Source organism: Eschscholzia californica, unplaced genomic scaffold (assembly GCF_041429995.1).
Source record: "Eschscholzia californica isolate CP2 unplaced genomic scaffold, dmEscCali1.0.p SCAF_1, whole genome shotgun sequence".
NCBI lineage: Eukaryota > Viridiplantae > Streptophyta > Magnoliopsida > Ranunculales > Papaveraceae > Eschscholzia > Eschscholzia californica.
The window spans coordinates 28,205,074-28,219,608 of record NW_028238198.1 but is presented as its reverse complement, the minus strand read 5'-3'; the positions used below and the strand labels follow the sequence as shown (position 1 = coordinate 28,219,608).

Below are 14,535 nucleotides of genomic sequence, written 5' to 3'. Positions count from 1 at the left end.
CTATGTTGGAGATCGCCAAAAATGATCATCGACCGTCTGCTGGCGACCCTTGCGGTAATGAATCTACTGGTGAACCTTGCGGCAATTAAGAAAGAGAGAAAGGATAATGAAGAAAAAAATTGATTTACGGGCAACAAATGAGAGAAGAAGGTCGACTATCAAATTCGAGTAATGAAAATATAGTTTTGAGGAGTTGAAATAGAACGTTGGACGAGTATGAAGGTCAAAATTTTCAGTTGGAAACAAATTGGGGGGGCCAAACTAAACTTAATTCATTACAGTTTTGGTAGAAGGGTAGTTGGAAAATAGGGAGTAGGGTAGGGAAGAAGAAACCCCTGGGTAGGTAGGGTCAAAAGTGTAATTTTGATTTAAGCACGCGACCCGCATATTCTGTAATTGGCTTTGAATACTCTCTCTTTTAAGAGACTCTCTTTTGACAATGTAAAGTTAACAAAGATCTTGTTTATAATTTAGAAAGTATAATAATTAATTAGATTAATGGACCCTCATAATTTTTCCTTTTGTAACTTTTTCTTTCTTTCTTGTTTGTTTATTTCATATTTGTGAGGTTTCTTCGTCGGTAAGAAAGGCCAATTTGTGTTAGATTCACTGATACTAAATCTAAATGGGCCTTAAGCCAAATCTCTGAATAACCATGAATTCTCAAATTTGTTCAAATTGGTTAAAAGAATACGAGGTTAAATTGCAAGGTTTTCGCTAGCTCATTGCGTATAAAAGCAAATACGTCAAGGATTACCAATGAACATTGATTCTACATATCCTTAAATCATAGTTCACACTTTATGCTTTTAATGTTTGATAACATAGGAATTATTTGTATGTAGTTAGAGAAATTTTACATTGCACTTGAATTTGTTCAAATTGGTTAAAAGAATAGGGAGATTAAATTGCAGAGTTTTCACTAGCTCATTCCATCTAAAAGCAAATCCGCCAACGATCACTAAAAGTACCAATGAACTGTGATTCTACATACCCGTAAATCATGGTTCACACTTTATGCTATTAATGTTTGAAGACGTAGGAATCATTCTTGGGTGGATTTGGGTCTCTCTCTCACCCCAAAAGCTAGCTCAAGAGGTAAGACTTCTCCCACACTTTTTAGCACACGTCTTGCCACTTCCGCAACCAATGTGGGGTTAACCTAACAATCTCCCCCTCACACATTGGCTCTTAACTTCAATAGTTGTTGAGGCTGAGACTTGTTATTCCCCGGACTCTGATAGCAGTTTTGGGTAGATTTGAGTCTCTCTCACCCCAAAACCTAGCTCAAGAGGTAAGACTTCTCCCACACTCATTAACACACCTTCTGCCCCTTCCAGAACCAATGTGAGATTAACCTAACAATTATTTGCATGTAGTTATAGAATTTTTTTTCATATCCTAGTGGAGTTGGGTTTGAATCCAAGATCTATCATACATTAAAATATAATCAAACTTTGTTGAGGTTTAAACAAATATAACGTTCAAAATAAATGTTTGTAATATGTTGCCTAAATATATTAGAACGTTACAGATTTTCCTTTATTGCTTACATCGGACAAAATTTGTCAATTGCCTAGGCTCATGTTGAGATTTCCCTACTCTTTCGTTTTTCTCAGAACTTAGACTCGGAAAATTTGACAGTGGAAGATTAGAGCTTCTTATTTCGTATAATCGGGATTCTGTGAAAATATATAAATATATTTTCTATGACTTTAATTGATTTCCCTTACCCATTTTTACTTCTTTTTCTTTAGGTAAACCATACAACATCCTAAATTAATTAGTACCTTTCATCTCCTTTTTGAGGTTGAGAAATATTTGTGATGTTCATGCAAGTTATAAATTTCATATTTCAAGAAAAAAAAAAGTAATAAGTTTCCGTGATCGGTAACTTTGGTTATTGTCATGAGTTATACGGGTCGATCGAAAAGTCAAAAAATCCTAAAGTTCATAAAGCGGGTAGGGTCTATTTCCAGAAAAGGAAATTAGACAGGAAGACATAATTTAAACTTTTAAAGTCAAGAATACAAATTATTTTTTTGAGTTAATTCAGTTTTGACCCGCAACTTGTGACCAACTTAACGTTTTGACTCCATAAGTTTTCGGTTGTTTGATACGGCCTCCAAAGACCAAAAGGATTTCAACTTCTTTTCGTAACTACCTTTGGAGGCTAAAATGGAATTAATTCCAAACAATTAAAAACATAAACGTCACTTCATTTCTCACTCTCTCTTCCATCTCATCACTTTTCTCCTTCATTTCATCTTTCTCGCCACCTCATCGTCTTTACCAGTGAAGGTCGTCGGTCGGTTGGTCACTTTTTCAATGACTCCATCGTCGTCACCCGGTGAAAGTCGTCGGCCGGTCACTTCATTTCTTCCTCTTCATCTCCACCACTATTTCTTGGTTTCTGACTTTTCTTTCTTTCTTTCTTAATTGTCCGGGTTTCGTCCTCACCAGGGCCGGCCCTAACTTTTAGGTGGCCCGAAGCGAAATCTAAAAATGAGGCCCCTTGCATTATCCGTAAATTCAATATTTACCTTAGGTCCTCACGAAACTACATCGACCCCGAGATCATCCTACAAATTCTACGTAGAAACTAAACATTTTTTTCTTCATTCAAAAACACATACATAATATACTTTTTACCAATTTAATCTTGGTTGGAATCATGACAATGGTTAGTTAACAAATATGGGTGCAATTTTTTTGTGATGTTAAAATGGGCCCAGGAGATATTAGGATGATTTTATCTTTGGTATTCGACACCACTTGTTTTAGGCATCACAGTCTTTTTTATCCCCCAAGAGTGACTTCTTGAAACATTGAGTTTGAGATCTCATATTGGATTAGAAGGAGATGTCTCCCAATAAAGATGGTCATTTAGATTTATCTAGGATAAAATAAAATTTATCGAACTTATTTTGTTAACTATATTACGTATAAAAACAGTTTTATGTTTTACATTATCAGAAAGAATTAAGAAGACAAGAAAAAAAATTCCCATGCGCCAAATTTTTCGACCTCCATGGATGAAAAGAATATGATTTGCTTGTAAATAGGTGTTGTATTTGGAAGAGTTTTGTTTGACATCTCTCATTGACGTAACTTAAGCATGATAGTGATGGAAACCATCCAAAAATAATACTATTTAAATCAATTGTACTTTACAATTAACATATCTCGAAAAAAAACAACAACAATAAGGAATACAAGTGAAATAAATTTAGTGAAGTCAATTAAGAAAAGAGTTAATTCCTATATGGCCCCCTACTTTGTGACCAGCTTCCTTTATGGCCCCCTATTTTCTGTAAATTCAAATTTGGCTCCCTATTTTCAATTAAGGTTGTGTTTGGATGGCGGAATCATGAATCCGCGGATTCATGAGTCCTTGGGATTCATGATTCCACGGATTCATGAATCCAAGTAATATTTTTTGGCTTGTTTGGCAACTAAGAATCCTATGATTTATTATTATTTGAGTATTTTTAAACGTCTTTAGAAAAAATATGATTTTTGAAAAAAATAATGATTTTGAAAAAAAATAATGATTTTGTAGAAGGAAATATTTTTTTGTTGATTTTAAGTTTGAAATTTAGGTTCATTAATCCAAAATCCTAGCAAATCCTAGGGGGTAGGGTGGGATTTTGGTTCAATACAAATTTTGGAATTAGGAATCCTTAGGATTCAAGAGTCCTAGGATTCTTGGTAGCCAAACAGACCAAGGATTCATGATTCCTACCAAATCCCACTTTTGATAAGAATCCTACTTAGGAATCCTGCAACCAAACACACCATAAATGTCATAACTACCCCTCCCATTAATATAATTTTAAAATAAATTTAGTTAGGAAATATTTCTCTCCACCTCACTTCCACCTCTACCACACATGTCTCTCCACCTCATCTCTCTCTCCACCTCACCTCTTTCTTCTCCGACGAAGGTTGCCGGCCGGAAAATTTTCCGGCCGGCGACCTTCAACATAAAAAAAAAAAAAAAAACTTTTTTTTAAACTCTCCTCTTTCTCTTTCTCTCTAAAAAAAAAAGAAAGAAAAAAATAATAAAAAACTCCCTTCTCTCTCTCTCTAAATATTCCGGCGAAGGGGGATTCCCCTTCGCCGGAAAAACCAGACCTTGAAGGTCTGGTTTGAACCAGATCTGGTCTGGTGTCAAACCAGACCGGGATCTGGTTTAAACAACCAGATCCCGTCTGGTTTCATCAACCAGACCGAGTTCTGGTTGATGAAACCAGATTCCGGTCTGGTTTCAAACCAGACCGGGATCTGGTTGTTTAAACCAGATCTCGGTCTGGTTTGAAACCAGACCTTCAAGGTCTGGTTTTTCCGGCGAAGGGGAACCCCCCTTCGCCGGAATATTTAGAGAGAGAAAAGGGAGTTTTTCTTCTTTTTTTTTTTTTTTAAGAGAGAGAAAGAGAAAGAGGAGAGTTTAAAAAAAAGTTTTTTTTTTATTATTTTTTATGTTGAAGGTCGCCGGCCGGAAAATTTCCCGGCCGGCGACTTTCGTCGGAGAAGAAAGAGGTGAGGTGGAGAGAGAGATGAGGTGGAGAGACATGTGTGGTGGAGAGGGATGTGAGGTGGAAATGAGGTGGAGAGAGATATTTCCTAACTAAATTTATTTTAAACTTATATTAATGGGAGGGGTAGTTATGACATTTACATGAAAATAAGGGGCCAAATTTGAATTTACAGAAAATAGGGGGCCATAAAGGAAGCTGGTCACAAAGTAGGGGGCCATATAGGAATTAACTCTTAAGAAAAAGAAAAAATGTAAACCTACATCTGTTCTAAACGTGTGCATTTTGTATTGATTTCAAATAATAACTAATAATTAATACCTTCATCAAAAAAAAAAACTAATAATTAATATTGTAAATAGATAACAACTTCACTAATAAGCACATACTACTAAAAATGTAGAGAGATGAACCTCGGTAAAAAATAAAGTAATGAAATTAAAGAGTAGTGAGAAGTTAAAGTGGAGATGAAACATGAAGAGCAAGGACTACCTGTTACTAGACATGTGTCAAAACTCAAGAGGTTGGAGCCCATTTATTGAAAATGAACAAAAAGAAGTTACACGGTCAACACATCTTGAATGTTGGCGCTCACATGCTAGTTACGGGTTGGGCCAGGTTTAAAACATTTAGTTTGTAGAAAATTTTACAGACGCCCACACAGATGTGGCCCCCAAAATTTGGTGTGCTCGCTTTGGGCCAGGGCCGGCTCTGGTCCTCACACAGATGAACTGGATTTGTGGATCCCAAACCAGTGCGGTTGGTTCAGAAGCAATTTAGATTTTAGTGAATAATAAAGAATGGAAGACTTGATATGGTGATGAAGATGAGTCGATGCAAGCCAAAGAGATATTGAAATTATGGTAGAAATGGAATGATGAAACTGAAGATGAAAAGATGCTGATAGAGAAGAGAGATGAAGGGTAAGTCTCCCTTCTGAAACTTTTGTGGGGAATTTGACAAACTTTTTTTTTTTTTTTGTTGAGAAGAAAGTAACAGACGCAACAGACGAAACCTAAGCACAACACTGGTACAAAGAGACTGGAAGATCAGATAGAGACAGCCACACCCAGGAACCCACATGTATCCGACTCCACTTGGCTAATTGATCTGCTTTGTAGTTTCCTTCTCTGTGAATGTGAGAGTAGATCACTTTGGAGAAATGTGCTTCTAGCTGATGAACTTTGTCTATGATTTTGCTCGTTTGCCAAGATATCTCTGAAGACTCGTTGTTGAGCCATTGCACCAAGTTGCTATTGTCACTTTCGATATGTATATACTGAATGTTCTTTTTCATGGACCATTGGAGAGCTTTCAAGATCGCCCAACCTTCACTTTCTTCCGCATTTTGTCCTCGAACATTACAAAGCCATTGCCGCTAGGAAATTTACTTGGTCATCATGCATAATACAGCCAATCCCTGCTAATTCCTGTGCATTTAGAAAAGAGGCATCGACATTGATTTTTCTATACGGTGGTACTGGTGGCAACCATGATATAGTTCTATCAATCTTTCTGTTAATGGTGTGGATTTGTGGAACATGAGCCATACATTTGATCTGATCTATGATTTTCATGGGTACTATCTGATTGTTGGAGAAGCATTTATCACATCTTGCTTTCCAAATCTGCAAAAGAATGTGAGCAAAAAGACTGCTAGTTTGTTCGTCAAGAGTTTTCCACGATATAATCCAGTCCAAGAGGTTAGTAATCTTGATAGAAAAGAGATTAAAATGGAACCAAATCACCTGAGCCAAATCACAGTGTAAGAGGATATGAATCACTGTTTCGGTATCCTGACAAAATTCACAATTAAATTTATTGCCCACATATTTACCAATTTTCTCTCTAACCGGTAGGCTGTTAGTATAACATTTCCAGAGGAATAGTTTGATTTTAGGCTGTATATGCATATCCCATATGAAGGCCCATTCCTTTTGTTCATAAGGATAGTGTTCAGTACGAAGATAATAATACATAGATTTGATAGAGTATTTGAAGGAGTTGAAGGAGATGTCCTTCGACCAAGGTGACAATGCGAACAATTTGTCGGATATGACAATTGATGTGGAAGATCATCAAGTCCGATTAATTTAGGGATCGTAGAGTTGTAGCTAGAGACCAACTACGATCGTCGAATTACGAAGTAATTCGCGGCTAACTTCGATCAGATCCTACAACGGGTTACACATAAGAGTGTCAAATTGATCTAGGATATGACTAGTGGGAGTGAGATATAATCATGGGAGTGTCCCATAAACATATCTCATAGGCCTAAAAAGAAATTAGGCAAAGATAGTACAAAAAGGCCAAAAACAGGGTTTTTGGGCCTTAGCCGATTCGGGCACTTCTAGGGCTCGGATTGGGCTGATTTTTGGAGGGACGTTTCCTTATGTTATGAACATTAAATCTGCCAATTTTGGCTGGGTTTGGACGTCATATCCTTAGAGAATTGAGAAAATACCAATAGTTGTTATTTTCGACTATTTCCCTAAATCTTATTCCAAAGGGTGTTTTAGGAAACCTAAAAGGAGGTGGATTCTTATTAGGGTTCTATATAAACACTCTTAGGGCAGAGAATAAGGTGTGGAATTTCTCTCTAAGCTTTCTTACTCTACCACATCAAGTAGAGAGGAGAAAGTGAGCTAATTCCCATTAACTATCTATCTAGTCAAAGAAGAAGGTGTTCTTCTTTCCAACCACCATTGGTGTGCTAGCTATACAACAAGGTGGGAGATTAAATTGATTGCTCGTGTCCCAAGTAGAGGAGCTACACTTGAAGCTCTTGGTCTTCTTCAATCAATTCAACTAGTTCGAGGGAAAAGCGATTAAGGTAATCTACTATCTCCATTAGTTTAATTACTAGTTTTGCATGTGATCCTGGGGATACTAGTGTAGACATTAGATGTCTTATTTCCGCTATAAACACTAGTATAAGGGTTTAAATCCCTACAGTATTTACCTGATTTTGTGAGTGACCATCTGGGTATATCCTCCGTCTGTTCCTGTAAATTAATGCTTAAAATAGAATTGCAGATATCACGATTAAAACATTGGGTTAAGATCGTCAAGTTCCACGTATTATTACTAATTAATTGAGAAACTACAGTGAGAGTACTATTAGTGGGGTTACTAATGGGGGGTGGGTGATTGGGGATCCAGTAATCATGCCAGATACTAATCTTCGTGCCTTTATTAATATCCCAAAAGGTTAATTTGGTCACTTTATCTACCTGTTTGGAGAGGGATTTCCAGAGCCACGAGTGGTGATTCTTAGCACTTTTAGGTTTATGATCCTTGGTGAAGTACTTAGCTTTGAGAATTACAGCCCATGGGGAGCCGGGATCTCTAAGAAGGCGCCAGACCAGTTTACTGAGAAATGCTTGGTTGTCCAGGTACGGGAAACGAAAACCCAGGTACGGGAATTTGACAAACTTGGTTGTTCTTTTCTCCCTCTACCTCTTATATGGTGACAAAATAGACCTCGGTGGAAACATCAAAAGAGAAAATTTGGAATCATGATGTACACGTCATTAAATAATCTCGCAAATATGTGATGTAGGAGTTCATTTTTTTTCTGCGAACTTGACTACGTTCAACGTTAATCGCTACAAAGCATTGATACAGCATGAAGATGTGATAAACACCATAACCGTCTAAGTTAAATCATGAAAGAGGCCCAAAGCCCAACAAGATGAAAGAAGTCCAAAGCCCAACAAATTTATTACATTATTTATACTAATAATAATGACCCAAGTTTAATATTTCCCTGGATTTGCACTTCCACTGGATCGAACCTGGGACCTCTGCACCGCAGAATAATGCACTAACCAACTGGGCTACTAGTTGTTGGTCATTTTTGTTTTTGATATGGACACAAGAGTTATATATTAGTATATTACTTCGTTACATGACATCGATACATCATGAATTGAATAACCATCTCAAAGACATTTTAGGTCCTAAGAGTCGTATAAAAACCATTAAAGTCATTCTATGAGGCATGAAAGTTCATTTATTCTTAAATCCATCTTATTTATATACAAGTTCAGTAAATAATAGACTTTCTCTTCTAGGGAATTGAATTCGGGACCTCCGATATGCGAGTGGCAGTCCAGCTGCTAAGCCAAATGGTTGTGGACAAGTTCGTCATCTTTGGGCAACAACTAGTAGCCCAGTTGATAGTGCATGCACTCCGTAATACGGAAGTCCTATGCAAGCTACGCTCGATCTCATGGAAGTGCAAATCCAGAATTTAATGAACTTATATATAGATAAAGTAGTTTCGTTGGGTTTTAAACCAATAGTTTAGCTGGACTTTCGATCTTTGTCTGTAAGGATTTAAATTCGATATACATACGTCTGTAATGACGACCTTAGTCAAATAAAATAAAAATATATATTTTTTGTCTGGCCCCCTACTTTGTGACCAGCTTTCTTTTTGGTCCCTTTTTGTTCTTAAATTCAAAGTTGACTCTTTTTTATTAACTCCGTCAGTTAACTTTAACGGTTAACTTTTTTGTTGCCATATTTACCCTTTTTATATAAATGATTTCTTTAACCTCATCTTTTTTTTCTCTATTTTAAATTGAAAATTTTGGTCAAAGCTCCTTAAAAAATTTGAACTTTGGTTAAAAATGATCAATCAGTTTTTTTAGTCTTCAGCTCTCTAAGTACTTTTTTGATTTGCAACACCTTGCGACAGTTTTGCAGCGCCTTGCTACAGCTTTACATTGCCTTGCGACAATTTTGCAACGCCTTGTGACACCTTTACGACTGCTTTGCGATAGCTTTGGAGCGTATTGCAACACCTTACAACAACTTTTGCAACGCCATGCAACACCTTTGCAATGTCTTACAATGCTTTGCAACACCTTTGTAAAAGATATTGAGTTTTTAACCAAACAAAATACAATAATTTAATTTTTAACAAAAAAAATATAAAATTTGTTTTTAACAAAAAAATTTGTCTTTTTAACAAAACAAAAATTTGTATTTTGGTGCAGTGGTTTGACACCCCTCTTAACCCCCATGAGGTTGTGGGATCGAGTCTCGGTCCACCAGCCTTTGGTGCAGTGGTTGGACACCCCTCTTAAGCCCATGAGGTTGTGGGATCGAGTCCCGGTCCACTTGCCTTTGGTGCAGTGGTTGGACACTCCTCTTAAGCCCTTGAGGTCGTGGAATCGAGTCTCGTGGAAGCAGTTTGCCACCAAGAGTCATTCCATGTAATTTAGGGTATATATAAAGTAATACTTTGTCGGGCTTTAGGACTATGTGTTATTAGGCTTTAGGCCTCTGCGTTATTAGACTTTAGGCATCTTTCATACGTGGTATAAATTAGGCGGTTATCGTGTTTATTACATCTTCATGATGCATCAATGTTTTGTAACGACTAACGTAGATCGTAGTCGAATTCTCAAAAAAAAAATGTTTAAAATTAGATATTCGGCCCAATTTCCTGCTTTAAATATGGTTAATTTCTACAAAAGGTTTGACTTTTTAGAATTAATTTAGTGGCCAAAAGGGAATTCATTCTCAAAAATTTTAAGAACATTAAAGCCACCTTATCTCTCTCACTCTCTCCTCAATTTCATCACATCTCTCATCCATTTCATCTCCCTGCCACCTCATCGTCTTCTCCGACGAAGGTTACCGATCAACCAAATTTTTTAGCGACTTTCAAACTTAAAACAAAATTATTATTTTTTATTTGTTTCTTCTTCTTTCTCCCTCTTCGTTCTTCTTCTTTTCTATCTTCTTCCCTCTCTCTTCTGTTTTCTCTCTCTCTATCTCCGACGAAGAGGATGAGCCTCTTCGTCGGAGTTCTGGTTTCCAGACGAAACTAGAGCTTGTTTCATCTGGAAACTAGACGAGACTAAATATCTGTCCAAGCTATTGGACCAAGTCAAAAAGAGCGATGGTATCTGTTTATAACGCCTCGAATTTTATCTCTAATAGGAAACCCTAATTTCGACTCGAGAAAAACTGAAGCTTCTCTATCGACGTAACTGTTCCAAAACCTATCTTCTTTTCATTAGCCTCAGATATCTTTCTTTACTCCATGAATTATTTAAATTTTTCTTACACCCAATTTAGTTGATTACGTAAGAAATTTAGTTGTCCATATATCCACGACCATTTTATAACACATTTTTACATAATAATGGCAAGAGATTTAAATTTACAAAACACTACTAAGCACACCCTTCAATGATTAGTTTCTCTCTCTGGATTCCTTCTTGCTCATGGAATTAAACCTACCAAACGTCATAACAAAAGATATACTAGTAAGGAATCGTATCGAACAAGTGTTCTTCTAATTCAACTCTAAATTAGGGGAGAAAAAAAGCTTCCAACTTTAGGGTTTCGGATTGGGAAATTATGGAGGTTGAGGTTAGAGATTCAAAAGCTTCGACCACGGAAGGTGTAGTAGTAGTAGATGGTGAAGAAACAAATCAGCTTCGTGTTAAGATGAAAACCTTACAAGCACTACTTGAACAGTGCCAGAGAGCTCTTGAATCTATAGGAACTACTGGTTCTGATGATCTAGATGTTGATGATGACGCTGATGAGAAAGATGATGACGAGGATGACAAAGATTCTAGTACTCAATTTGATGATTCTGAGACTGCTCAGGTAAGAGGGGATTTTGAATTTTGGGTTTTTTTTTTTGAGGTTTTGGTGTTGAATTGTGTGATTTTGTTGATTTTTTTGATGAAAATTGCACAATAAATGGGGTTGATGTATTTATTGATAGATTGGTATCATAAATTTACGGTCTTTGATTGTTTTTCTATTTAGTAGTTTAGTTGAATTCAAGTAGTAAATTTTAAGTAAAGTTTTGGGCTTCAAAATTTGATGGTTTAGATAGTTGGTGATGGTATGAAGGATGGTTACTATGTGATCTTGTGAAGTAAGCATAGTTCTGCCTGTTTGTTAGTTGCAATTGACTAAAGTATAGAAGACTTCCTTTACTGTTTATTATGCAACTAGTTCATCCGGACCGAAATAAATGGATTCCTAGATATTGAATTTTTGTGTAGAGTTTGATGCAGTAAGTGAAAGATAAAATCAGAGGTAGATACCGTCGGGATAGTCCCCCATGGGAAAAAGGTAACCAGGAATATAATATTGCCGTCCTCTCTACTCACTGCCAATTGGTTTTTAGCTGAATAGTCACAGGTATGATGGATACATCCATGTGTCTCTATAAGTGATGAATGAATCGTCTACTCATTGATTTCCATGTCTAGAGAACGGGTTAAGTACTTTATCAAGTACAGTAAGCTGGAAATACAACCGTATTTGGTGAACTTCGGATGACGTGCACTCCTTCACTGGTATCTCTATGTTTTTGAGAAACCTAGAGTTCCTGTCACTACTTTTCAGTTTTACTCTAGATTTTCCTTATGATTCTAATAAAAAGAAAATAGTTACATGATAGTTAGAGATCTTGCTAATCCTTTTATTTTTCTTGGGTATGGGTGGGGAGTAAAGGGAGTCTTGTTGAAAAATGAAAATGTTGAATATGGGTCCGTCAGTAGATAACCCGAAGAGCCACAAGAGAAACCGTTAATTGCGGTCGAAATTTTTGCCCGATCCATTTACGTTATGTTTTCCTTGGTCTTGTAAGGGATGCATTTTTTTCTTGGTTTTAGGGGAGTGTTCGTAGAGGCGGATTGCTATGGTGCTAGTGTGATACACATATTGAAATCCTTGAGAAATATTTATAATCATGATCTGCATACATAGTGAAAATCATCGCATATTGTTCCCCTTGTCTTAGGTTTTGCCACCGAACCACGTAAATTCCTTGTGTTCAATTTGATTGCTTACTTTCATTACTGCTGTTCTGGTTCTCTAGATCTTCGTCGTAACAGATATCTATCGATGTATGTCTACATGTTCCATTAAAGCTTGTTAAATCTTCTTGTTTCTGCCAGTATCTATGTCATTAAGCATCCAACACTGTTTCATGCTTGTTCATTTTGAAAGTGTGAATTTGGTTCTGTCTATATGCAGCTATGTAGTTTTCTGAAGTCCGGAGTTGACTCCCCAAACTTTCTTGAAAAGCTTGGGAACACCAGCGCTTCAGCTCCACAAACCCTTGCTGGTAAGTTTCTGATTGTTCCTGACATACAGTTGGTGCACTTGGAATGCCTGTGTATTTAGCATAAACTCGGGTGTGAACTTAACAAATTGTTTATTTACAGTGGCAGAAGAAGGTGGTTCCTGGGACATTATTTGTGAGAGCGATTTATGGGATGGACAGGATATTGAGTCGGACCAAGAAAGTTTTGTCCTTGTTCGACAAGAAGATATACTAGAGGGTATTGCTTCCTTCACGACGGCATATCTGTTGTCACTAAAACAGCCTAAAGTATGTGAGCTCCTCTGACCAGCGAGCTTTCGTTATTAATCACAAGTCTCTTTTATTCATTCAGTAGTCCAGAGTTCTGCTTGTTCATTTGTGACTCAGTTAGTTAGACACCCTCAGCTGTTTTCATGAAATCATCACTGAGCTAATCCTGTCCCTATTCTGGGCTATGTACTCCCCTCTTATATTCATAATGAGAAACACTGTCCTTTTTTTACTCACGTGGCCTTATAGCTTCTTCTTGTGAACATTTTCCACACTTTCTCCTTCTTCTATGTGCGGACTCAGTTTATTGTTTGTCCGTGAAAATGATTGATGCATGTGAATCTAGTACCCGAACTGTATTACAAAATTTAAGATGACAATTTCACTCTAGACGTTGAAGGGTTTTGGTTCTAATGCATAAGTGTCTAAAGTTTGATCATTTTTCTTTCCAGGAACTAACACCCAATCAACTCCAAGAAGGTAACTCTTAATATCTTATTAAACTTTTTTTGCTTAAAGCTGCCTTTAGTGACACCATCCATAATTTTACAAAAAACTAAGATGAATGAGCAGAGTTAGTCAGAAGTTGACTGATCAGTTGTGAAAGCTGCATCGGCTTTCGAAGGTCGGAAATTACATTCTGTTATTATTTCATTCCAGCTTTGAGCAAAACTTTTGCGACGAAAAAGAGGAAGGGGAAACTGCGGAAGGCATGGGATGGAAGCATAGTTATTTATAATGTAGCATCCTGGGGAGCAACTGCAGTTGGGTATGTTTCCTTTCCATTCTGAAAATTTCATACTTAATATCTTCTAATAACTATTTCTTTAGGGTTGTTGCAGTTTGGAACTTTGAATCTTTAGAGCAAACTAACCTTTTTTGCTACTTTCCAACAGGATATACCAAAACCCAGCACTGTTTAAGGCAGCTTCTGTCGCCTTTTGGACATCATGCCGTGTAATATCGAAGCTTTTCTGACTGATCTCACCAATGTTAATTGTGTATATTTGGTACTTTGTGAGCTCGCGTGATTTTAGGTCAAAAAAGATTATAATATTAAGTGTTAACTAGATGATTAACAGATCAATTTGATCCTCTTAAGCCAACTTGTATATATGTTAGTTCCCAAAATAAACCTTTTCATCTTGATTTATACTCAGTTTAGTTTTTCTTTCATCTCATCCCCTCTTTATTTAGTTGCCAGTCTCTCTTGATCGGTTTTTGTAATCTTTATAAGAGAGGTAGCATATATATAGACCATAAAATTTCTTACATGATGGTGAAAACACACTACCATCTTCTCCATGAACCACCTGCTTTTCATCTGCATCGCCACCATAACAATCAAATCTTCTTCATCTTCAGTTAACCGGAAAAGAAAGATGAAAGATCGCCATCTATCTCTCTTTCTCTAGTTGAAGGTGATTTTTTCCCTTTAGAGTTCCAGATGAGGATGAAAATGAAGAGAGGGCGGAGAGGGACGGCGGTGAAGATACGAGGATGATGGTGATCTCCGGCGAAGGTGGCCGGAGATTTTGGTCTATGTTGAAATTACATATTTATGTAGCGGATCCCAAATTTAACTGTGCACACACGTAAAAACAATATCCCAGCTTGTACGAGCAGAGAGGCCAC

General features: G+C 36.9%; 1 protein-coding gene across 1 annotated transcript; it reads left to right on the top strand.

Moving 5' to 3' along the window:
• Positions 1–10,525: 10,525 nt before the first annotated feature.
• Positions 10,526–14,059, top strand: LOC147565758 (uncharacterized). The gene is made up of 6 exons (XM_086652259.1): positions 10,526–11,174; positions 12,561–12,651; positions 12,752–12,918; positions 13,353–13,380; positions 13,561–13,669; positions 13,797–14,059. Exons 1-6 carry the CDS (start codon positions 10,920–10,922, stop codon positions 13,876–13,878), a joined length of 732 nt encoding a protein of 243 aa, XP_086508385.1. The 5' UTR covers positions 10,526–10,919; the 3' UTR covers positions 13,879–14,059.
• The last annotated feature ends 476 nt before the right edge of the window (positions 14,060–14,535 follow it).